Consider the following 26,379-nt stretch of genomic DNA (forward strand, 5'->3'; position numbering starts at 1 on the left):
TAAGAATTAAAAAAATATATTAAAGAAAACATAATTAATAAAAATGTAAGCAATAAAAATAACATTTTTTATTGTTTCGTCGTAAAACAAGAAATGCTAAAACCAAGTTAAGCTTTTTAAATAAAATATTTCCATATGAATATATTTGAAATCATAAAGAAAAAATATTTATAGAAATGCAAAATCACTATTTCTATATATCTTCGTATTTCGTTTCATGCTTAGTGACTTCCGTTCCGTATTTACATCAACTGTATCCATTTCCGCCATCTTTATTTTGGGGGCATGTTGGTTGGAGATTGCCCATTTATTATGAAAATGTTAGAAATTGTCTCCGAATTCAACTATCAACGGTCTTGTCTAATCACATGCTTCCAAACTGTTCCCAACCGGTAAACCTTTTTGCAATTGAAGACATGCTTTTTTTTTAATCCACATAGCTGATTCATCGTTTGGATAATCTCTATATTGAACGAATATCATGTTATTTATTTTTTTTTTTTTACACTGGCATCACCACTTATCAAGGCCAAGAGGTCACTCGAGGATAAGAGTTAAAGAGTGTACAGTAGAAATTGGACAATATAGTAATCGTTAGTAATAGAAATTCGGTAAATTTGTTAACTTATATGGAACGGTTCATCAAAAACTTGTTTACGTTAGACTTGAAGACAACCATATTGTAGTCAGCTGGAAAGCAGGAAAACGAAAGACAATTCCATAGGTGTGCAGTTCTAAGAAAGAAACTTTGCTCATGGAATCTGCGTTAAGGTTTAGGCACAGATAAAGAGTGGGAGAAATTATTGATAGTGTTTTCTGCTAGACGGGTGTTTCTTGCAAAAGTTTGTTATTTTCTTCCCTTGCGTTCTGGAGGGTGGGGGACTCTCTCACAAATTCATCACCTTCCACTTTTCTTTTAAAGCACATCAAGAAAAATGAAAGTAATAAAAAGGCAGAAACCAATGAAAGTACTTACTATTTGTTGAGTACATTTTCAAAACTTGCAGAAGCGGCAATAACTTTTTGAAGTCTCTAGCACAGCTTTTAACCATCGCCGTGGTTACAGACAAGGCCTGAGACAATCGACCTTTTATTGGAAATTTAGAATCTGAAAAAAAAAAACATTTTTTTAAAAGACACTATTAAACCAGGACAAAATTACTGAGTTCTGGGGTGTGTTGAATCATTTTTCAGCTGCAATTAACATTGATTTAAACAGAGGAGTGAAAAAAAAAAAGAAAAAGAAAAACAGAAAAAAACATTGCCATGAAAGAGTTGTTGCCCGTTTATAATCAAGACATACTGGTATAATTAACTGTTGACTGTTGCATAATAAGCAGCAGCAATAACTAATAGCAATAAGTGCTGGTGTTTTATGTCGGTGTAACATTGTGGGGAGGAGGGTATCTGTCTGGTGATTGGTTATATCTTATTTATTATTCATATCTGTCTTTGTACGTGAGTCTCTTATTTAGTATCTATGATTGTGTGCGCCACGATCGTCTATATATGTATGACTATATATGTATGCTTGTGTGTATATATATGTGTGTGTGTGTGTGTGTGTGTGTGTGTGTGTGTGTGTGTGTGTGTGTGTGTGTGTGTGTGTGTTTTGATAAAGTCGTGATACCTTTTTCCTTTTCCTGTTTCTGATCTTCTCTGGCAATACTTTCTTGCCGTCACTGGTCGATGCTAGAAGTACCTCTTACGAAGAAACACAACACCGATTTCTAGCATGGCTTCTTTATTTCGTCTAACGAATTAACAAGGTAGAAGGCATCACATTGTCGAACACCTTTAACAACTTTACGTTTCTTTCTTTGACGCATCTTCACATTTAACCGAGACATCTGCTTCTTCCAAACTTAGAAAACCGACTGGCTTTTCATGCGAACCACAAGATATCTTTTCTTTCTTTCTTCTTCATGCATCGTTTTTCTTTCACACGAACTCGATCACCTTCAGTTGTCATCGCTGACCCTAGCTACCTGTTTGACAAACGTCAACCATAACCCTTTGAACCATTCTTTGCACTTACCAACCCGCCAGCAACTCCAATTACCAACATGCCAGCGTAACTTGAATATATTATATAACACTAGGACCCTATGCTGGTAGGTGTAGATTATGTTAACTAGTATGAATTTTGCAGAAAAAAAAGGGCATCACCTACTAGGCTTCGAAGCCGGTTTGGAACTTAGTCAAGTGGTGTTATTTTTATCTTTATTAAACTGTGTTACTTTCCTTAAGTTGGGATCGTATAAATCAATCATTCAACTCAGTTTTGATTATTAGAGCATGTAGAAGAGTAAGATACCAGCAGGATCGATTTAGCAATAAACAATCATTATATAAACAGTAATCAATCAGTGTCTCAGGTTTGGACCTGCAAATGTAGAGTAACTTATCAAATTCCTCAACTTCAATTATTTGCTGTTTATGATTTAACATAACAGATCCCACAATATAACGTACAACAGCAATCGAAAAAGTAAAAAACCAACTTTAAGTATGAAATTTACGAATTGGATAACCTTGTGTAATTGGCTAAGAAAAACATACTTTCAATAAGTAATAATTTTGGAATGAATAAAATTTGATAGTGTAAGGTGGTGGCAGCTATGGTAGATTAAGCGTGAGAGTGAAAACACCTCCAACTTCATACATGAATGACTATATTAGAAGCTGTCTGTCGGGAAAAAAATGTAAAGATTATTGAAAGAAAATTAAAAAATATATGTTTTCCAAAAACACCCAGCAAGAATTTATCTAAATTCCTGCAAAAAAAAATTTACATGCACAACTTCTGTTAACAGAAATATACTAGCTGATTAAATCAAGAAAAAATCTGTTTAATTTATATAGCATAGCACATTCATATAACATATTAAACATTATATACACATAATATCTAAAAAAGCGAAAATGTGTGTGTGTGTGTGTGTGTGTGTGTGTGTGTGTGTGTGTGTGTGTGTGTGTACATTTCCCTACCAAATAACTCTGTCAATTTGACATAAAGGGGTATTGAGATTTAGGAAAATCGTTTTAATCAGTTTTCAGCCAGAAATTTGGCTGTCAAAGGGTCAAAGTTCAACGATTTGACTTTCGAAAACTCTACCAAACTCCTCCGTCTAAACACTTGAAATTTTAAATGTAGGTTACTTGAACATGGATCAAACTTTTTAATTTGATTTGAGCCAAAAAAAAGTGTTAAAGGGTCAAAATTGGAGTCAAATTAAACAAATTTTTTAAATTGACCTCTGCGAACTCTACCAAATTACTCAGCCAATTTTTGGTCTAAACATTTGAAATTTTACATAAAGGGTATTCAGAGATAGGGCAAGCTTTTTAATCGGTTTGGGTCGAAAATTTGAGCTGCCAAGGGGTCAAAGTTCAAAAGAATTGACCTTTGCAATATCTAGAAAACTACTCAGCCAATTTTGGGTATAAACATTCAAAATTTATATATAATGGGTATTCAGACATGCGGCAAGCATTTTAATCAGTTTTGGGGTGAAAATTTGGCTGCCAAGAGATCAAAGTTGAAAGAGTTGACCTTTGCAGATTCTACCAAATTTCTCCACCAAATTTTGGGTCTAAACACTTGAAATTTTAGATGTAGGTAACTTGGACATGGGTAAAACTTCTTATTTGGATTTGAAACCAAAATAATAAATGTTAAGCGGTCAAAATTGGGGTCAAAGTTACAAAAAATTGACCTCTGTGGTTTCTACGAAATTACTCAGATAACTTTTAGTCTAAACATTTGAAATCTTACATAAAGTGTATACACACATAGGGCAAGTTATGAACAGTACATAGGGCCCAAGCCACGCCGGGCTGAACTGCTGGTATATCTATAAAAGTCAAATTATCTGTGTGTGTACATTTCCCTACCAAATTACTTTGTCAATTTTCAGTCTACAGACTCGAGATTTGACATGAGTCATATTGAGATTTGGGAAATCTTTTTAATTGGTTTTCGGTCCAAATTTTGGTTGTCAAGGGGTTAAATTTCAATGATTTGACTTTTTTGAAAATTCTACCAAACTCCTCGGCTAATTTTGGGTCTAAACACTTGAAATTTTAGATGTAGATTACTTGGACATGGATCAAACTTTTTAATTTGATTTGAGCCCAAAACAATAAATGTTAAGGGGTAAAAATTTGGGTCAAAGCTAAAAAAAAGTTGACCTCTCAGCCAATTTTGGTTCTAAACATTTGAACTTTTACATAAAGCATATTCAGACATAGGGCAAGTTTTTTTAATCAGTTTCGGGGCGAAAATTTGGCTGCCAAGAGGTCAAAGTTGAAAGAATTGACCTTTGCAGACTCTACCAAACTCCTCCGTCAATTTTGGGTCTAAACACTTGAAATTTTAGATGTAGGTTACCTGGGCATGAGTCAAACTTTTTAATATATATATACATATGCACATAAAGTTATGAACAGTACATAGGGCCCAAGCAAAGCTGGGCTGAACTGCTAGTACATTATATATATATATATATATATATATATATATATATATATATATATATATATATATATATATATGAAGTTTTAAAAGCCAAAAGCAATGTAGAAAGGACCGGAATCACAAGAGTAAAGAAAAAAGCAAACAAAAAAAAATCGACGGGTATGTTCGAGTAGTGAAATGTCTAACTTTATTCATTTATCACTCCTCCCCTCGTTAGACATTTCTCTACTCGAACATACCCGTCTGTTTTTCTTTTCTTTACTCTTGCAATTCCAGTCCTTTCCGCATTGCTTTTGGCTTTTAAAACTTTCATATATTCCTTTACCAGCAATGCTTCAAGCAAACTACCATTTACTTGTATATATATATATATATGGCATAATCATGACGCATCAGTAATCATTAGATCACAGAAGTTAAGCAATGATGAGCCTGGCCAATACCAGGTTGGTAACAATTTGGGAACATTGGATGCTGCATGTATAGCATCAGGATGTAGAAATTTCCAGATTAGTATATGGGGGCATTTTTAAAAACCCCTGTTATTTATATGTGACCATTCATCAAGATATGCATCTAAAAGAAGAATAAAAACTCTGCTGTAAAACCTCAGTTCTATTGCATGCTGATTTGTGGCCATTATTTGCACTGACTGAGTTTAGCAGTGGTTCCAAAAAGTGTGGATGCTCTGACACAAAGCCTATAGAAAAATCATTTGTGTGGATTTTGGACAACCTAGTTGCCTGAACCTCATATGTGGTGATGGGATATATTTATATACAACATATTCAGTAGACATAATTCAATCTTGGACTAATACTTGGATTCGGCTGTTCTAATTCCAGTCAATGATTAAATGCATCTTGTTGAACGTTTTCCATTCTATAGAGTCTTACAAATAAAATATAAATATATAGATTAGCTGTACATGGCGTTGCCTTGAATAAGGTAGTCATTTTAGTATTTAATTTTTATTTGGTTACACCCGTTTTTAAACTTATACAGAAATAGAAACAAAAGATAGACAACCGTTTTTATATTCTTCAATGAAAATATTATTCCTTTTGACGATTTGGATGCTTTTGATTGTAATTGAAAAATATCTTCATTTTCCCATTGTCTAAGCAGGATTATATAATTTTTTTTTCTTTTTTGGTATTCGAACAAGATGTAACTAACTGTTCATTCGGCTTTGCTCGAAAAATGACATTATGCACTCGGGTTTGACTGTAATCTGACATAAGACGCCAATCAATACGCGACACAGGAGCAAACACTCGTTGAGGAAAATAGTGAAAAAAAATCAACAGGAACAGCCGAGAGCTTCTCGACGGTCATCTTTTCGAGTTTATGTGGAGACAGAAATTTGGTAATGATCCTTTTGTCCTCATCTTAAACCATAAATCGGAAAGCTACTCGGTTGTATTTGCGAATTTCTTCCACATCTGCTATCTCTTCTCACCCCACTTTGACATCGTCTGATGCGACCATAGAAAAGTCTACCTAATCCATAAGGGAATATCCTGGCTGTCTTAATTTAATTTTCAAATATCGGTTACCCAGCCTCACCTTATAAGAAGAAAAAAAAATGTTCATGAAAAAAAAAAAAAAAAAAAAAATTTAGTTTACATTAGTTACAAAAATGAAGAAAAAATGAAAAAAAAATAATAATAATACATGAAAAACACATAAACAAAATGCTTCTTTTTTTTTTCAAACCCTTTGTTAAAAATATATGAAAAACACAAAATATCGGCTTTCTTATTAGTTTTTTTCAATTTTGTTTGACAAAAAAAAAATGGTTTAGTTTTTTTTTACTTAAAGAATTTGTTACAAGTTTAAGACTATTACAATTGACATAAATTTACTTCACTAATATTATTCAGGAATAAAATATGAAAATTTGCTGGTCAAATTCGAAGCTTCATATGCAACTTAAATACTATTTAAGTCCTATTTTTTAATCTTGCAAGATGGCATTATACGAAGTGAATGCCAAAAGTAATACCTCCTATTTTTATTCCGCCCTAATTGATCAGAGGAGATTTGCAAATTGCATTGTTATGACTGAACTTATGCCTTCATTACCAAAAAGTTTCATCTCTCTGTTGCAGATATTGATGGTGTGAAACTCTAAGAAAGCAAATCCTGTCATGGATGTGCATCAGACGCAGAGATGCGTTATTGAATTCCTGGCAAAAGGGCATTGAAAATGGTGGTGACTATGTAGAAAAATAAATTCTAGAGTACAAAAGGTCGCTCGTTTTAATGACACAACTCTCGGCTTTGTACCTCTTCAACTTTTGAGTAAAAAAGAAGGGAGGCTTTACTTTTGGAGCGACCTTCGTATGTTAGATGAAAACAAGGCATATAATTTTACTAGATAACAGATTAAGTAAAATAAGAAAAAAAGCTTTTCTTAATAAATCTAATCTTATTCCTCATTTACTAACGGACAGACATGACAATCTATGCGACATTAGTAGGATTCCTCGAAAATTCCACAGCAATTTCTACATAACTTACGGTTAATAATAATAATATTATTTTTAGTATAATAAATGTCACATTCTATAATATCAAGAAAAAGTCGTTCTTTTTATGTAAAAATACTAGCTATTTTAATAGATAACAGATTAAGTAAAATAAGAAAAAAAGCTTTTCTTAATAAATCTGTTATTCGGTCATAAAATACGCATAAATATTATATTTTAATTCATGCAGAAATTGAGATACGTGCATGCAAGTATTATGTTTTATTTTCTAAACAGTTCACTTTTTGTAAGTAAAAAGAAATACTCAAGCTGAGACCCAAACCAAAACCCAAAGACAGTGAGTCAAGTACGATAATCATTACACCAGCTTGACATGATCTTTAAAAAGTGTTTTCAAACTTACTTATTCTTAATAGAAGGAATCTGTCATGTGAACGATTCACGCATACGTATTCGTATAACAATTAGCAGATAAAAATCCAATGACCGCCCCCACGTACCAATTTTTTCTATTTTGACGCCTTAACAACCATTTTTCCAGATGAAAACCAATTAAAAAGTTTTCCACATGTCTGAATATTCTATATACCAAATTTCCAGTCTGTAGATAAAAAATTTGTTGAGTATATAGGTTGAGAATTGTCCTCGCACACACACATTCTCACTTTTATAGATACATCTGGGCTGGTGCATCTGCTGCTAGTCTCTCGCTTCTAGACAAGGTAAAAAAAGAGTCGCCAATCTGATAGGCCCTGAACTGGCATCTAAGCTTCAGCCTCTGTCCCATCGACGAAACGTGCCTGTTCTACAAGTATTTTAATGGTGAATGCTCTGACGAACTGCAGACACTTGTGCCCCCACGACGTAGACACCTCCGACAAACCCGACAGGCAGCTAAATCCCACCCCCACACTGTAGAGATCCCTAGATGTAAAAGATCTTTCTACTCCAGTAGTTTCTTCCCCAGAACCGCTAGACTCTGGAATTCCATTCCAAGTTCCTGCTTCCCTAACTGTACTGACATGCAGAAGTTCAAGTGCAACGTGAACCGACATCTTGCTGCGCAAATCCCAACATAGTGCCCCAGTAGTTGCTGCCCCTGATAGTAGCCCCCTACACCAAAGTGGCAATGCGCCTTGTTTGGAGTGAAAATGTAATAAAAAAAAAATTTTTTTTGAAATTTAAAAAAAAAAATATATAGATTTGCCATTGTCAGTTAAATATTCTTTAAATAAATAAAATCAATGTCTCTTTTTTCTTTAAAATTATAGCAATTCCATTTTTCTTTTAAAGCAATAAATATTCTTTTCTTTGTTACCATAAAAATAACTGTCAGCTAAAACTATCATTAAAATCAATAAAACGATTTTTGAAATGTATTTATATAATACTAGCAGATGTACCCAGCGTTGCCCGGTATTTAATGTAACGTTAAATTTTTTTTTTAAAAATTAAGTAAAAAAAAACGAAACAGACCGAGACCTATGTATGCTAGTATTATATTTTTCTAAACAGTTCACTTCTTCTAAGTAAAAAAAAAAATACTCGAGCTGAGATCCAAACCAGAACCTAAAGACCGAGTCAAGTACGATAACCATTAGACCAGCTTGCCAAATGTGAAACAGTTGACAAACAGATAAAAATCCAGTTTTTCAATTTGGACCCCTTAGCAGCCCGTTTTTCCGGATAAACACTGATTAAAAAAATTTCCACCTGTCTGAATACCCTATGTACCAAATTTCAAGTCTGTAGATCAAAAATTAGTTGAGTATATAGGTTGAGAGTTTTCTTCACACATTTTCACTTTTATAGATATATAGATTGCACTGTTTTAACTGATAGGGTGAAAATTCGGATTTTGGAACAATTCATTTTAAAACCTATGAAGTTAGAATGTTTTACCTCAGCGACTAATCACCCATCCTCATCTTTGGTGATTGGACGATTTAATTTTTTAAAAAGGAGTGCGAAAGGTAATAATGTACAAACACAAAATGCCTTAGCATACCATTATATGAATTAAAAATGATGAAGATGAAAATAAAAAATGATGTTAGTTCATCTGTATGGCGAAGTATATACAGCATAATCATATTGATATATCAGTTCATATTAGATCAAAGATAAGCAACGTTGAGCCCGGTTAGTACTAAAATGAGTGACCAAATGCTGTATGTGCTTTGAAGCCTGAATGAGGAATGGGTACTACCAGGCTATTCTTGCTCAAGACATACATGAAATAATGCCGTGCTCCCACGACCCCAAAGGGTTAAGTGACTCTTTCATCATCCATTTATTCATGGTGGAGTACAGGGTGGAATGATAAAATTGTAGCCCTAGAAAAAAAAAAAAACGACATGATTCCATTTCCGTTTGATGAAAAACAGTTTTTTTTGGTGCAAACAATCTACTAGTTGGCCAGTTGTATACAAATCCCAAGAGCGATAGGAGCCTCTTATCATGACTGAAAGTAACACAATGTTAAATAAGCAAGACCAGAGATGTGCTGCTGTACAATTCCAATTCAAGTTATGACAACAGGACCATTGCCAGCACACTCAAAATGCATCGCTGGATTGCCACAAATAACAGAAATGTTCCCAGGGTGATGAAAACAGTTTCCAACCACGATTATGATCTTTGGTGTGGTTTTAAGTGAGAGCCACATCATACCACCTCACATCTTCGAAGTCAGCTTGAAAGTCAACACCAAAGTGTACCTGGATGTGCTGAAGAGTGTGGTGATCCCCTGGTGCAACCAGGTAGCTGCTGACAGACACTAAGTGTGGCAGCAGGACTCAGTGCCGGCCAACAAGTCCAAAAAGACCAGGCTTGCCATCAGAAGGAGTGCTATGACTTTGTATCCTTCTTTAACTGGCCCTCATTCTCTCCCAACCTGGACCCTGTGAACTACTTCATTTGGTTATATGTCGAGAATATCCTCAATACAACACCAAAGCCAGCCTGATTGCTGCTATCTGCCGAGTATTTGCCAAGCTCCCACCAACACTTGTGGAAAAGGCATGCTCCCAGTTCCGGACCTGTATCGAAAGGTTGACTGAGGCTGAAGGCGGCTACATTATTGTTCCACCTTGTATTAATGCAAAGTTTGAATAAGTACCTTTACTTCCAATTTTTGCCAGCAGTTGATGGATCTGAATCATGAAATCGATTCTTGGTGTAGATTCTTTGGATTCGGCAACCAAAACTTGCAGAAGCAAATTCGAGCCGCCGCTGCTCACAAGACCCGGTGCATTCTTTCCTGCATCTGAAAACAATCAAAAGAGAAATTAACTAAAAAAAAGATAGGAAATCCCAAATCAAAATTTCATTTCGAGTACATCAAAATCTTTTAATATGAACACATAGATCTTTAAAAAAAACATTCACATTGATAGCAAATCTATGCTGATAGAAATTTAACGACAAAATTATGCAAAGTTTTTTTTTGAGATTTGAAAATTGTATTATATGCTATTGATCTAGAAGCTAATTTTCACAGTGTATAACTAAAAATGCTTTGAACACGTGAAAAACCCTCACAGATCTGATGCCATCTTTTGGTAAATGAAAGGTTCAACTGTAACAGTGCATATGAACACGTGTGAAAATAGCAGCAGCAGTGGAGGATGGCTGGCTTGTGAAGAGATTGGCAACAGCAGCACTAGCCGAAAAAAGCACATATGCGAAATAGGAATTGTGCGCAAGAAGAAAAAAGGAAAAAAGAAGAAAAAATGTACCATGTGGTCGGGAAAAGCAAACTTCACATCAAAGAAAATGGACGTGTAAAGTCACACACATGCGGTCAGAGAAGAAAAGTGTATGCCAGGCAAGATGGACGATAGCGAGAGACTTTTTAAGTGGTGTCGAGATGGGGGAGTAACGGTAATAAGAACTCTTGTTAAAAAAAAAAACAGAAAAGATACCGACCCGGATTTTTATTTATTTCTTTCCTTGGCTTGTTTGCAACTGCAACGTTACACAACCAACTCAAATATTGAGAAAATCGCATCATAACAAAAATATGCAAAAATTACATGGCACAACTTTGATTTCATAAGATCCATTTCAACAGTTAACACATTGAATTTACTTAATATGATTCATAGCATATTAGAGATCAAATCATTTCTTTTATTTTAATAGTAAACCAGTAAGAAAAACTCTTGGGCCATATAAAAACATACGGAAACACAGTTTCAAAATAGAGGCAAAATTTTATTTAGTATTTCATTCATCAATCTAAACACATGTAGAGTGATCCCCTCCCCCCCTCAGACCATTCTCTTTACCTCAAAACGGATACTACACCACACTAATACAGGAGTCATGACCACCCCTAAGTACACACTTTAAGCATAATACACAAAAATTAATCATTCATATACATTTAAAAAAAAAAAAAAGCTACAATAATTCCCAACAATACTTAATATCCATCACAACTCGTATCCTGGAAACTGATTTGACAGCCAGTTTGCAACACTGACTTCCGAAAATAAAGAAATAAAAGATAAAACAGGCAAAGGAAAGCCTCGCCAATGTATATGTTTTTTTTTTAATATTTTCTCAGCTGAAGAAGAGATACTACTCTCGAAAATTAGGGACATCAACACCTACCATCTTGTATGACACATTATGTTGGTAAATAAACATAACATAATTGAAAAATATTGAAAATTCCTCCTAATATTGTCATTGTTCTTTTATATACTAACTCGTATCCATGGTGTTTCCTACAAACTGCATTGATATAGCCTTCAAACACAGCTCCTTTTATTTATGAAAGTTTTAAACTTCGTTTTTTTTTCTTTTTGTGAAAGACAAATGAAAACTGTATATTAAGCCCACCATATTGACAAGTGACCATTTTCTTTCAGCTTGGTCTACCTTTATGTGTATTGAGAATGCACCAACGGTTTAAGCTATTGATTATAATCAGTTCTAAGTGACAGTTTTCTGAAGGTTAAAGGTTCATTCCTTACGACAGTCGATACGAAGTAAAAATAAAATAAAATTTATCTATTTAAAACTTCTATCTGGCTATGGTTGATAAAACAAAACTATCTACTCCCACAAATTAAATAAACGATCCTGTTCAAAATTCCATATACATTCCTGAGTCATTATTTAACTGTTGATTTATTTTTCTCATTAACCCTTATCCTCAAGTGTGTTTTGGCCTTGATAAGTGGCGACTCATTAGTCATCATCATCAAGTGGTTTATGGAAAACGCTAGAAGGTTCTGAACAAAAGTTACATGATTTTTTTCACACATTTTTTTCAATGGAAAATTATTCTTTTTGTGAAAGTACAAAGATAATTCAATGAAAAATGAATTGAACATTTTTTAATGACAAATACATATAGTACGAAATAATAAAATAAAAAATTAATGGAAAAAAATAAAAATAATAATCTTTTGTTGTTACAAAGAAAATACAATGAATAATTATTGGACAATTTTTACAAAACTTTCATCCATTCAAGTGGTGTCCTGCCTGGTACAGGCATTGACGGCTATGGCTCTCCATCTATTTCTTTCTCTCTCTCTCTCTCTCTCTCTCTCTCTCTCTCTCTCTCTCTCTCTTGAGGCATTCATGAACTCATTGTTGCTCATCATTTTTGATGTTTCTCAGGTATTCAGACTGTCAACATATGTTTCTCGCTATCATAAAGCAGTTTGATGACGATCAGGTGCCACCTGACTAGCACAGTAATCCCTACTGAACGAGAAGTTCTGATTCAGAAACTCGGTTTCTCAAATAAAAAATCTGATGTATTGCCAAAGCTTTCTTTGAAGTCGGACAGACAGTAGGTTGCAGTTTCTTTCTGTCCGAGCATGCCCATACTGGGCGATTGTACCCAGAGGTATCATTAGTAAAAGAAATAATATAATAGAATAAAACAAATAAAAAAATCTTTCCTGCAACCGCTTTCCCACAAAAGAGACGCCGCGAGTCTGCTCTATCGCTATTTTTATGGCAAGTGTTCGACTGAACTCCAGTCTATGGCCCCCCTTGCCAAACTTTCACAAAAACACTCGACTAGCTATAACCACTATATATGATTTTCCCCACTCTTTATTTGTGCCTAAATGTAAACATAGTACAGTATGAACATAGTTTCTTTCTCAGAACTGCCCACTTTTTGAACATTGTTCCGCTGGCATGTTTCCTGGTTGAATACAACATGGTCGCCTTCACATCTAATGCAAACAAGTTCTTGTTGAACTGTCCTCATAAATAATCAAATTCTACCCAAATTACATTCATTAACCCTTATACTCGAGTGGTCTTCGGGCTTTGATAAATGGTGATTTCTAAGTAAAAAAAAAAAATTGGTTAACAATTAAGAGAAAAGTAATGTTCTTTGCTTGAGACAAAATTTCACATGGTTAATTTATGGCATAATTGAGGTGCATGGCTGTTTTGTTTTTTAAATTCTTTCACGCCAACCAAGGCAGATTGTCACTTGGAACGTAAGGGACTACTGTTTGTGATTGTGTCCAACAAGCGACTTTAGGAAGTTGATGAGCAAGATGACTAGCTACGTTACATTTAAACTTCTGCAAGTTAATACAGTCAGGGAAGAATGAATCAGAGAAGCAGGAAACAGGAAGGGAATTTCAAAGTCTAGCAGTCTGAAGAAAGAAACTATTAGAGTAGAAGGATTTCCAGCATCTAGGAGTCTTAACAGTGAAAGATTTTGCTGCTTATTAGGCTAGTCTGGAGTATCTACATCAAAGGGGCACAAGTGGAACAAGTTCATCAGTGCACAATCCATTAAAGTACTTGTAAAACAGGCACAGGTATACAGCATATGTGGTGCTTCTACCACTAGTCTCACACTCTTAGATAGGGTCCAAAATAGAGTTTCAAATCCTATATGTTTCGCACTATCAACCAACCTTCAACCCCTGTCCAATCGCCGCAATGTCAGACCCCTGTGCCGTTTTACAAGTACTTTAATGAAATGTGCTCTGATAAACTCAAAACATTTGTGCTCTCTCAACATAATCCCAATTAAACTGAAAAGCTGCAAAATCCACCCCTTTACTGTTACTTTACTAAATGCCAGAAAGCCTTCTACTCTAGTAGTTTCTTCCTTTGGACTGCTATAATTTGCAATTCCCTCCCTGCTTCCCTGACTGTACTAACCTACAGAAGTTTAAATGTAATGTGAACAGGCATCTTTCTGCTCAACTCCCCACAGTCCCCTGTTAGACACAATCCAAAATAGTAGTCGCTTGGTCTTACGTTCAAAGTGGTTATATGTCGTGTTTGGGGTGCAAAGAAAAAACAAAATATTTTGAAAAACAACTTACATCGTTTGGAAAGCAACGCCAGTAAAATGAAAACAATGTTTTCCACAGTTGGTTTATCCGTTATCCCCTGGAAAACAAAACAAAAACATTTTTTTTTACAATAATTCGCATTAAATCTAAAAGATTCAAATCGGCACTTGGGTCCATTCCTTGTACTAATCGTGACGTAAAAAGGCTCTATTTCAAGTTAAATTGTAGTGTAGTACCTGTTTTCGGTACGTGTCATCTTGGAGTGTCTTTAAGTATAGTTAAAAACCACATTTTATATGAATTGGGGTAAAAAGGTTATGTTTTAACAATAAGGGGTTACTATTTGGGGCCATGTCTAGGTGTTGATTTGATGAAATGTTATTATCTCCCTTGTCGGATTCCATTTCTTTTCATGTTGTACATAAGACGTTGATTATCTTTTCAAACAAACTCCAATTTGGTTTGTAGTGTGTACATTGTTCGGTGAAGTTCATTATCGTTACTCTTACTTAGCCAAACACGTATATTTAAGTTGTTGCTGATAAGCAGTCTTAAATTGGGACAAATTGAAAATAATTATTATAAGGACTTCAATAAATTCATGTCTTTAAAACAAAAATAAATCTTAGCAAATCTCAATCAATATTTTAGTGTGAGAGAACGTTTTCATCTTAAATCTTACGCAATTATGCAGAATGTAGAAACTATGCATAAATAGAATTCAGCATAATAGTGAAATGAAACCAATCATCTAATAAACAACAATAAAAAATTAATAAGTAATTATTTAACACTCGTTTTTCCCAGGAATAAGCAAATTAGTTAACCTTCATGTAGTCACTCGCATATTCATGACTAAGTATATTAAAAAGTTTGTTTTAATAATTTTTAAATAGAAAAAGTAGGATCAGGCCATCGGGCTGAGATCCGAGTGTAGTATCTGTTCTGATGTTACACTGAAGTTAATTTGTCCTTAATCAATGTAAGGGGAAAAAACCTTCTATACTAAAGCAATTTTTATTTTTGCCTACTGCCAGAGTGCCTTTTTTTTTGAGGAGCTGGTTTTCCTCCCGCCTCACGTTAAAAACGACCTTGTGTCACATATTGCTCTCGTGGGGAAGCAATTAAATACCAATAGAAAAAGTAGAGCTTTAATATCAATGTCAGAGCAAAAAAAAAAAAACTCAACTTTATAGGTATATAGATTAGAGCAATCTTTGATATCAGACTAAATAATAAAGATTTGTTTTTTTGTTTGAGTATCTTTTTTATTTACTTGGAAGTCACCACTTATCAAGGCCCAAAGGCCACTCGAGGATAAGAGTTAATGAATGTAAGGTGGTGGTGTGGTAATCACTTATGATGTAAATTGGGTAGAATTTTATTATTTACGAGGACGGTTTAACAGGAACTTGTTTATATTAGATTTGAAGGCTACCATGTTTTATTCAGCTGGGAAGCATGCCAGCAGAACTGTGTTCCAAAAGCAATCAGTTCTGAAAAAAAAAAGCTTTGTTAATGGAATCTGTGTTTACATTTAGGCACAGATAGAGAGTGGGAAAAATCATATATAGTGCTTGTAACTAGCGATAGAGCAGAGACAGGCTCTAAAATATTTAACTTAGAGTCTGTGTTCATCTAGGGATGAAATAAAACCCTCCATTTCACGGTTTATAATCAAGTTAATCCTCCTTAAGTATTTTGTCCACTTAACATTTAATTATAACTTAATCATTATATGCATTCAAACAATTTTAAACACATTTTAAGTTCGCAAGTGTTTTTTTTTTTTTTATATTAGTGGAATGTTTACATTGTGTGATAGTTCAAGTTTTATTAACTACATTATTTTCACATTCAGCCTGTTATCCTTATCTTGGTGGTTGTTATATTGACAACGTTTTCATTGTTATACTCTCTGGTATTCTTCTGGCGCTTTTTACTCTAATCGGTAAACCTCCTGGAATTTCAAACTGAATACTTTATTCAACCAACTGATGTATAAAAACAAAACCTGGACAGTGAGGGTTGAAGACATGTGTTGCATGGAGAGAAATGATATGAGAATGATGCGAAGAATATGTAATGCGAGTCTTAAAGAGAGGATTTTTTTTTAAATTTTTACTCTAACCCTAACCATAAACTAACTTGAAACTCGTCTGAAAGTTATCCTTACCTAGTATGAAACTTACCCTAACTTAACCCAAAACTCACCTTAACCTAACCCAAAACTCACCTTAACCTAACCCAAAACTCACCTTAACCTAACCCAAAACTCACCATAACCTAACCCAAACTCACCTTAACCTAACCCAAAACTCACCATAACCTAACCCAAAACTCACCTTAACCTAACCCAAAACTCACCTTAACCTAACCCAAAACTCACCTTAACCTAACCCAAAACTCACCTTAACCTAACCCAAAACTCACCATAACCTAACCTAAACTCACCATAACCTAACCCAAAACTAACCATAACCTAACCCAAACTCACCTTAACCTAACCCAAAACTCACCTTAACCTAACCCAAAACTCACCATAACCTAACCCAAAACTCACCATAACCTAACCCAAAACTCACCTTAACCTAACCCAAAACTCACCTTAACCTAACCCAAAACTCACCATAACCTAACCCAAACTCACCATAACCTAACCCAAAACTCACCTTAACCTAACCCAAAACTCACCTTAACCTAACCCAAAACTCACCATAACCTAACCCAAAACTCACCATAACCTAACCCAAAACTCACCTTAACCTAACCCAAAACTCACCTTAACCTAACCCAAAACTCACCATAACCTAACCCAAAACTCACCATAACCTAACCCAAAACTCACCATAACCTAACCCAAAACTCACCTTAACCTAACCCAAAACTCACCATAACCTAACCCAAAACTCACCATAACCTAACCCAAAACTCACCATAACCTAACCCAAAACTCACCTTAACCTAACCCAAAACTCACCATAACCTAACCCAAAACTCACCATAACCTAACCCAAAACTCACCATAACCTAACCCAAAACTCACCATAACCTAACCCAAAACTCACCTTAACCTAACCCAAAACTCACCATAACCTAACCCAAAACTCACCATAACCTAACCCAAAACTCACCATAACCTAACCCAAACTCATCCTAAACTAACCCAGAAACTAATTCTTACCTAACGTGAAAGTAGGTCTTAGTTTTAATTTGTAAAGTTGGTTGATATTGTGTAGAAAAATCAGAACTTGATTTGGCTTTTTCTGGAAATTTTGAACTGCTTACCTCACAATTGCAAATTAGATACTAGATAGATATTCCTAAAAAGCACCAAAAGAATTAACCCTCTCCCTCATCATCGACACACACAAAAATGGAGAGGAGTCAGAAAACAATGTATCTTAAAATATTAATTATTGTTTTTGCACTTTATTTTATTGTAGGAAAAAAATCTCCCCACCCATCCCAAAAATATTTTTATTTTAACATAAAATTTTGATTACCTAAAATATTGTGAAAAAATAACAAACAAAAAAAACATTTGTTTCCAAGTATTATTTGGATTCATCAGACTACTGTGCTCATCTTGAGTGTCATTTTCACAACGTTTCAGTCGATGTAACCTCCGACCTTTTTCAGGTGTATCCTGTCAAACTCAGGAATATTTCTGTTGAACTTGGGAATTTGGACAGAATTTTGAGCAGAATCCTTTATTTACTTTATGGGGGTAGCATGCTCTTTTTCCGTCAGCCATGACTGGATAGAGGTTCTAAGTAATTTGCAACTATATTTTTCGGTCGCCGACCTTCAACCTTTAGGAGATCACTTTCTACAATTGATTATTTTAAGTACTGTAAACACTGCGCCATGGGTCCTTGCGGACTGAAAAATACAACTGCGACTTCTATCCAGTCATGGCTGACGGAAAAAGAGCATGCTACGCCCGTGAAGTAAATAAAGGGTTCCATTCGAAATTCTGTCCAAAATCTCGAGTTCAACAGAAGCATTCCCGAGTTTCACAAGATACACCTGAAGAAGGTCGGAGGTTACATTGACCGTAATGTTGTGAAAATCACACTCAAGATGAGAACAGTAGTCCGATGAATTCAAATATGAATAACCAATCCTCATCTCAAAAATTCAGAAACGTCATTTGTTTCCACGTCTCAATATCACCATTAATGGCCCAGAAACACAGTACTCATTTTACGTTCAATTCATATAGAAAAGTGATCCTTCACTTTAAAAGATAAGATATTTAAATTTCTTATTCCTTTTTTTCTGTGGATATTTTTATAGTAAAATCATTCTTTTAAATCGACCCCCCCTCCGGGCAATGCCAGGCTACAGATTCTGCTAGTATATGATAAATCCAAATCAAAATGCAGCAACTGAAACATTGCAAACGAGGATAACAGTCAAAATCGTGTAAATAACAACAACACCTCATTTCAAAAAGCTGGAGAATACAGCAACCGAAATATAAAAGATAACAATCCCAATGAAGATGACCGTCTAAATAATGTAAATTACACCTCATCTAAGAAATATAATTAAAATGGGTTTCTTGATTAAAGGAGTACCTTCCTTTCTCTTATATTATTTCACTTTACTATTTATTTATAAGACTAGCAGTACTGTCCTCATGTTGCCTGGGATACAACAAAATCATTTTAGTTTTAACTTATTTGTTTGCACATTTTTTAACTTATACAGAAAAAGAAATAAAAATTTAGTTGTAAAAGCTCTTTTTTTATATTCTTCAATGAAAAATATGTTATTCCCTTTCCTGATTTATATTTTTTTTCAAACATAATTGAAAAAATGTTTTCATGTTAATAATTATATGAGACAACATAATTTTTTTTAAATATACTACAGCAAAATACATAGAGACAATAAAATTTTACAACAACAACAAAAAATGAAAACTGACTATTCAGACCCAAAATTTGGTACACCAGATTAAATGCTATTAAGGTTAAACTTTTAAAATATCATGAGAATTTTATTTTGTATTATTTGGATTCATCAAGCTACTGTTCTCATTTTGAGTGCTATTTTCACAATGTTTTGGTGGATGTAACCTCTAACCTATTTTTGGTATATCTTGACAAACTAAGGAATATTTCTATCGAACTCGGAAATCTGCACAGAATTTCAAATGGAGTCATTTATTTAATCCTTCTTTCATGTCATCAGCCATTAAATGGATAGAAGTCATAAGTAATTTGCAATGATATTCTGAATGTTGCCAATAATGAAGATTAAACCTTCAACCTCCAGAAGAGTGTAACTTTACAACTAAATTTTACCAAGTATCTTATCCACTATGCAAGGACCCAAGTTTAATAAGATACACCAGAAAAATAGTCGGTTATATTGACCGAAATATTTGTGAAAATAACACTCAAGATGAGAACAGTAGCCAACTAATGAACAATCATCTCAAAAATTCAGAAACTTAATTTTCTATGTCAGTTAGAAGAATACTACAGACTAGCAGAACCTGTGGAAATTCCATGGTAGTTGAAAATTTTTAAAACATATTATAAATGAAATGAATTAAAAATGAAATAAAACATAACGAATTTAAAACAATTTTTTAGCAAATTCTTTTTTAATAAAATAGATTGATTTAAAAAAATTAGATTTTTTCAAAGAAAATTCAACACGTTCTTTTTTCTGAATAAATTTTTTTATATAAATTTTAAAGGAACAGTTGTTAATTTACTTGCACATTTTTTTATTTTTAAAAATAAACTATAATAAAACAAAAACTCACGGTCTCTTCTCAACATGACTATTTTTTAGTTACAAAATAGCCAATTTGAAACCGTAAACAAACAGCCGTGTTTATTTTTATTTTTTTTAATTTTTGGAGAAGAAATGGTTTTAATGATTAAAATTAAAGAGCGGTTATAAATGTAGGTAATTCATTTCTTATTAATTAATGTTTGCGATGATGATGTTTTTTTTTCTTTTTTGTGACACTGGACGTACGGACAAGTAAATTAATATTTAGATAAGCAGAAACCAAAAAATAATCTGATCGTTTCGTTCTGTTTTTTTTTTTTTTTTTTTTTTTTTTTTTTTGATTGATTGTTTTGTTTGTTTGTTTTTTTTTACATTTTCTTTACTTTTTCTTTTGTATTTGTTACAGCAAGTCTTGTTCTGGCAGGTTTGAAAGTCAGAGTCAAATAGCTGCAATTATCAGGAATCATGAAAGCCCAACGGTAACCAGGCGAGCATGATTAGTAACGACTAACCAGCAGAGGAAACGCAGTCAAGCACAAAACAATTAGTAAACTGTGATTGCCGCCACCCCTTTCGTTAGCTTCAGACGCCAACGCACAAAACGCCAATACATACTTGGCTCACTAATCATTTGCCTCTCATGTAAAAAGCCAATATTAATAAACAAAAGTGAAAGCTATACAAATGACTTCAGAAGCAGAAAACGCGGGGGATGGGGAGGGCTTGTATAGATTGGTGATCATTTAAACCAACGCATTTCAGGTGAAAACATTACGTATTTACGTGTCATGTCAAAAATTAGTATAAATTCCAAAAATTACGAAAAATGATCCAGTAGATGTGTTAGATGTATTTTTAACAAAAAAAAAAAAAAATCATCTACAGTTACATTTCATTTAAAAATGGCGGACCATTAATTTAACTCAATTTCAGTTAAAGGAGATAAATCAGTTTATTATACTGAATTGGTCCCGCAACTGTTCACATCGAAACATGATAAAACTCGATATTCGATAAATTTAGTGGTAATTATTTTTCTACTGGATAATTTTTCGTAGTCTTTGGAATTTATACTAATTTCGACATGACACAAAAGTATGTAATAATGTTTTCACCTGAAATGCGTTTGTTTAAACGATCAGCAATCTACACAAACATCAAAGACGGTCATGGATGATCGAGTTGTTTGAATGCACGCTTTGGATATCATCTTATTTTAGAGTTAATCATTAATGCAGCTATGAATTTTATGTTCGTTGCTTTGCATGGCAACAAATTGTACAGGGTGTCCCAAAAAATTTGACGTCATTTTAAATGCCAATAGCTCGGAAACTACTCAATGTATGAAACTGCACAAACTTTATGTTCAACATCATAAGTTTTATGAGTTAACATTTCAAAGAAAAAAACGAAGATTTGTAGATTCTATGACCGATTTCATAATTTTCACAAATGTTCAGTATGAGCGCCGCCTGTGACTCTGCACACGTCAGGTCGGTTATCAAACTCGTGCCAAACACGCTGCAGCATGTCTTTGGTAACATTCTTCAGTGCGACAGTGATTCTCTGCTCGAGTTCTTCAACATTAGCATAAAGTGGAGGGGACGTTGACAAGTCCTTTTACAATGACGTCAAATTCTTTGGAAAACCCTGTACATTGCTGATTTTTAAAGATCTGTCACAATAAAATATCAACTCACGAGCTGGAATAACAGTCAACACAAATTTCTTTTATTTTTTGTGTTGATTATATGTTTGTAAATACAAAATTTATTTCTACATACTCTAAAATCAGTCTATTCATTAATGGATTAGTATGGGCTAAGGTAGTCATCAACAACTGGTTTTTCAAGATTTTCTTCTTTGCACATCATTTTAAATAAGACATTACTTGCCGTTTGCAGGGAAGCAGTCTCATGGCAATGCGTTCCAAAGACGAGGAAGTTCTTGGAAAGAAATTCATGAAAATTGCATTCGAGTACTCAAACCGTACCTCAAAATTATATCTAAAATAAAAAAAAAAACTAATACTTTCGTACAAACAGCACCTTCAAACAAACAAACAAAAAAAAAAAAAAACTACAAAATTTCAAAAATATCAAGATGGACAATAACTTTTTAAGTTATAATATATTTAAAATAGCTGAACAATGGATATCCATTTTTCTTAAGTACGAGTTGCTTCTAGTCGAACCATCTATATACCGATTTAACCATTCCTATCCAACAGGACCTTAGATGAGTACTTATATCTTCATTATCGTTTGAACTGCAACTGACATCTCACTTCAAATTCTTTCCTTGTCACATAGGAAAACTAACCAATCAAATATCTAGACATAAGAGGTTATAGTTGACAGTGAACCAAATCATGTATATCATATGAGGTGCCTTCAATAAGTTTCCAGATTTTTTTTGTACAAGCTTTTAAAATTGAAAATTATGTATGCTATTGCTATACATCTTATGACATGACTGACAAATTTTATGATTTCAGGTTCAAATTAACAGCTACAGCAGGAATTGGAATACACCCTACTAAAGCCTAAGTGTCAAAGCTGGTGAATTTAAAAAATATAATCTGGGCGTGAGGACACTTTAGAAAAACGATATGCAATAAAATTATGCTTTAAACTTGGAAAAAATATTACAGAAACGCATGGAATGCCTCAGACTGCTCTTGGACCATCTTGCATGAATCGAGCTTCAGGTTTTGAGTGGCATCAGAGACTCAAGGAAGGCCAAGAGTCTGTGAGGGATGATGAGAGGTGTGGGAGAAGTAATGAAGTCAGAACACCAGAGTTGGTTGGCCAAATAAAGAATTTCATGGATAAGGGCCGTCGTGTGTCTACAGAGACAATAAGTGCACAGTTTGATGTCAGTGTGGGAACTGTATACACAATTATTCATGAAAATGCGGTATATTTGTGCAAAGTTTGTCTCAAGGTTGTTCAGAGAAGATCAGAAAGGATTGGTTGGTTGTTTTACGGCATATCAACTCTTTTCAGGTTATTTAATGCCGAATCCAGTAATTTTGAAGAAAAATTTTTTAATAGAATACATATTTTTTTCAAGTCGGTTTCTATTTAACCCATAGTTGGAACCTTAACAGGTATTACCACTCCGGGTCAGAGTGGGCCTGTGAGCAATGGCAATTAAAGGGTGGCTCCACACTCCCCAAAGCCCGCAAGCAGAGGCCTCACTATTAGATATAGTTTAAGGTCATATCCAGGACTGATCAGAAAGGAAGACATTGTCATGGGCAATTCCTAACCTTCCCTAGAGTCCAGACCTTGCTTCCTACGACTTTTGATTATTCCCTAAGCTCAAGGAAAACCTTAGAGGCTGTCATTATGAGACAAAAGAGGCTGTGACGTGGGTCATTGACACATTCACACAAGAGGATTTTCATGGGGCCTTCCAGAAGTTGTTGGAACGGTACTTCAAAGAGGACTAGCGTTTCATGTGTGTACTTAGTGGTCATACGAAAAAGTCTGGAAACTTATTGTAGGTACTTCATACCGAAGTAAACGGATGCATTTGGCTACTGAATCTAAATCCCTTCTCATTGATGATATATTTATAAAAGTTGTTTTTGATGGACAGAAGTCAGAAGCATATAGTTGTAATGTTACACACGTTTGCACACGTTAACATGTAGACACCCGGGACTGAACACATTGCAGTCTCAGTCACAAAGGAGACAAAGAATAGGAAAGAACTTCAAACTTCTGAAGAAAAGACTTATTCCTCATTCTCCCGCCACACCATCCTCGTCTGTCAGTGCATACGTTCTTTTTATAGTCTTTTTCTTTTTCCCTACTATAACATACTTTGCACATGGCTTGACATTTGCATACATGCGTCCGTATCTGCTACATAGTATCAGTAGCGGTAAACCTTAAGTATCCATTCCGCATAACCCTCTTTCTGATCCCAAATCATATTCTAATTCTTTCTTTTCCGACCTAGAGCAAGTGATGCAATTGACGGAATAAGTGGCGGTATTACTTTGAACAGCACCAAAACAAAGTTTCTTTCTTTTCTTTCACCAGTTAAAATAAATGGATTCAGGAAGCCTGCAATTTGGATTAGCTCTTAGGATTAGTTTTCATTGACGATCTGAAATGGACAATCTACATTAAATCAGGTCACTGGATAAACAAGCCAAACGAGTGAAAAATTTACTTTCATCATGACTAATGTTTGTGCAAAATTAAAAAAAAAAATTGAAAGCATGATTATTGAGAAAAGTGCGAACAAATGAATGATTTGGGAGCAATTTTACCCCTATGATGACCCTTAAAGGGGAAACCAGAGTTATCTAGGAAAATCGATTCTAGCAAAAATTTACTTTCACCATGACTAATGTTTGTGCAAAATGTCCAAAAAAATCCAAGGCGTGATTATTGAGAGAAGTGCGAATAAATGAACAATTTGGAGGCAATTTTACTCCTACAATGGCCTCTAAGAGGATGGGGTAACCAGAGTTATCCTGGAAAGTCCGTTCTGACAAAAATGCATGACTAATATTTGTACAAAATTTTTTTTAAAAATTGAAGGAGTGGTTATTGAGAAAAGTGCGAACAAACAAACGATTTTGAGGCAATTTTACCTCTATTTTGACCTCCAAGGAGAGAAACCAGAGTTATCCTAGAAAACTTGTTCAGGCACAAATTTATTTTCACCATGACTGATGTTTGTACAAATTTTCAAAAATATTCAAGGCATAGTTATTGAGAAAAATTTACGACCCGGCAAGGCCGGAGACCCCCCTCCGCTCGCTAAATAAAATGTTATCCATTCATTGTTTTCAATCGTTTTATAGTACCGTTCATAATTTAACTGACAATCTCATTAATACTTATACTTGAGTGGCTTTTGTCTTTGGTAAGTGTTGACTTATTGGTGTAATTAAACTCTAACCGTATATTACTGGAAAATCATATACAGCACTTCACTAAAAATTAGGAAGTAAAAGACACGTTTTGTTTTTAGCCTTCAGATGAAACCATTCCAAGTTGTGAGGAGGGAGCAACAAAGCAAATAGCAAGTCAGACAAACATACTTACTCTCACACCTGAAAGGGATTTAGAAAGAGATCCTGAACTCTATAATATGACGGATATTTTTTTTTTTTTTTTGCTTTTTCGGTTATATCCAAAAATTCAGTACACAAAGTTAAGACACTGGAAGTGCACTCGGTTTACCTAAATATGGAACGGAAGTCAATAAACATGAAACGAAATACAAAACAATATGGAAATAATTTATTTCAAAAATTATTTTAGTTTTAACACTTTTTGTGCTATCATGAAACAATAAAAAATAATAAACTTTCATTTTTTACATTTCTACATTTTTTTTTGTGTTATCACAAAAAAAAAACTAATAAGAATTATTATTATTTATAAATATTATGATTTTGAAATAATATATTTATGTCTTCCACAAGTTTTATCACAGAATTTTGTCATGTATGAAAGTTTTTTTATTAACACTTCTTGTGTTTTCAAAAAAAACTTATTTTAAATATTTGTATATAAAAAAGTTTCTTTGTGAAAATTTTAAATTATTTCCATATGAATATATTTTAAATATTTAGAAAATTACTTATGGAAATGTAAAAAATAAAAGTTTATGCTTTTATTGTATCATGATAAAACAAAAAGTGGTTCCAAATGGTTTCGTTTTTCGTTTCATGCTTAGTGACTGGACATAATTGAGGACAATTTATATATGAACAATTAAATTACTGGCTTAATTCTATGATCTTATATAGATATTTTAGTCATATATCTATGATCTTATATAGATATTTTAATCATATATCTATGATTTATATAGATATTTTAATCATACATATATGATTTATATAGATATTTTAATCATATATCTATGATTTATATAGATATTTTAATCATATATCTATGATTTATATAGATATTTTAATCATATATCTATGATCTTATATAGATATTTTAATCATATATCTATCATCTTATATAGATATTTTAATCATATATCTATCATCTTATATAGATATTTTAATCATATATCTATCATCTTATATAGATATTTTAATCATATATCTATCATCTTATATAGATATTTTAATCATATATCTATCATCTTATATAGATATTTTAATCATATATCTATCATCTTATATAGATATTTTAATCATATATCTATCATCTTATATAGATATTTTAATCATATATCTATCATCTTATATAGATATTTTAATCATATATCTATCATCTTATATAGATATTTTAATCATATATCTATCATCTTATATAGATATTTTAATCATATATCTATCATCTTATATAGATATTTT

At 33.5% G+C, this 26,379-nt stretch overlaps 1 protein-coding gene across 7 annotated transcripts in view; it reads right to left on the reverse strand.

Moving 5' to 3' along the window:
* Positions 1 to 26,379, reverse strand: part of LOC145246606 (cytosolic carboxypeptidase 1-like) — a 331,801-nt gene that overhangs the window by 178,242 nt on the left and 127,180 nt on the right. For all 7 annotated transcript variants that reach the window (XM_080108270.1, XM_080108268.1, XM_080108267.1 and 4 more), the window contains exons 5-7: positions 14,304 to 14,370; positions 10,097 to 10,243; positions 977 to 1,108 (exon numbers count right to left, since the gene is read on the reverse strand). In XM_080108270.1, coding sequence (XP_079964396.1) covers positions 977 to 1,108; positions 10,097 to 10,243; positions 14,304 to 14,370 — 346 coding nt within the window. The remainder of the gene's footprint in view (positions 1 to 976; positions 1,109 to 10,096; positions 10,244 to 14,303; positions 14,371 to 26,379) is intronic.

The sequence above is a fragment of the Euprymna scolopes genome, chromosome 24 (assembly GCF_053919585.1).
Source record: "Euprymna scolopes isolate OS-2025 chromosome 24, ASM5391958v1, whole genome shotgun sequence".
NCBI lineage: Eukaryota > Metazoa > Mollusca > Cephalopoda > Sepiida > Sepiolidae > Euprymna > Euprymna scolopes.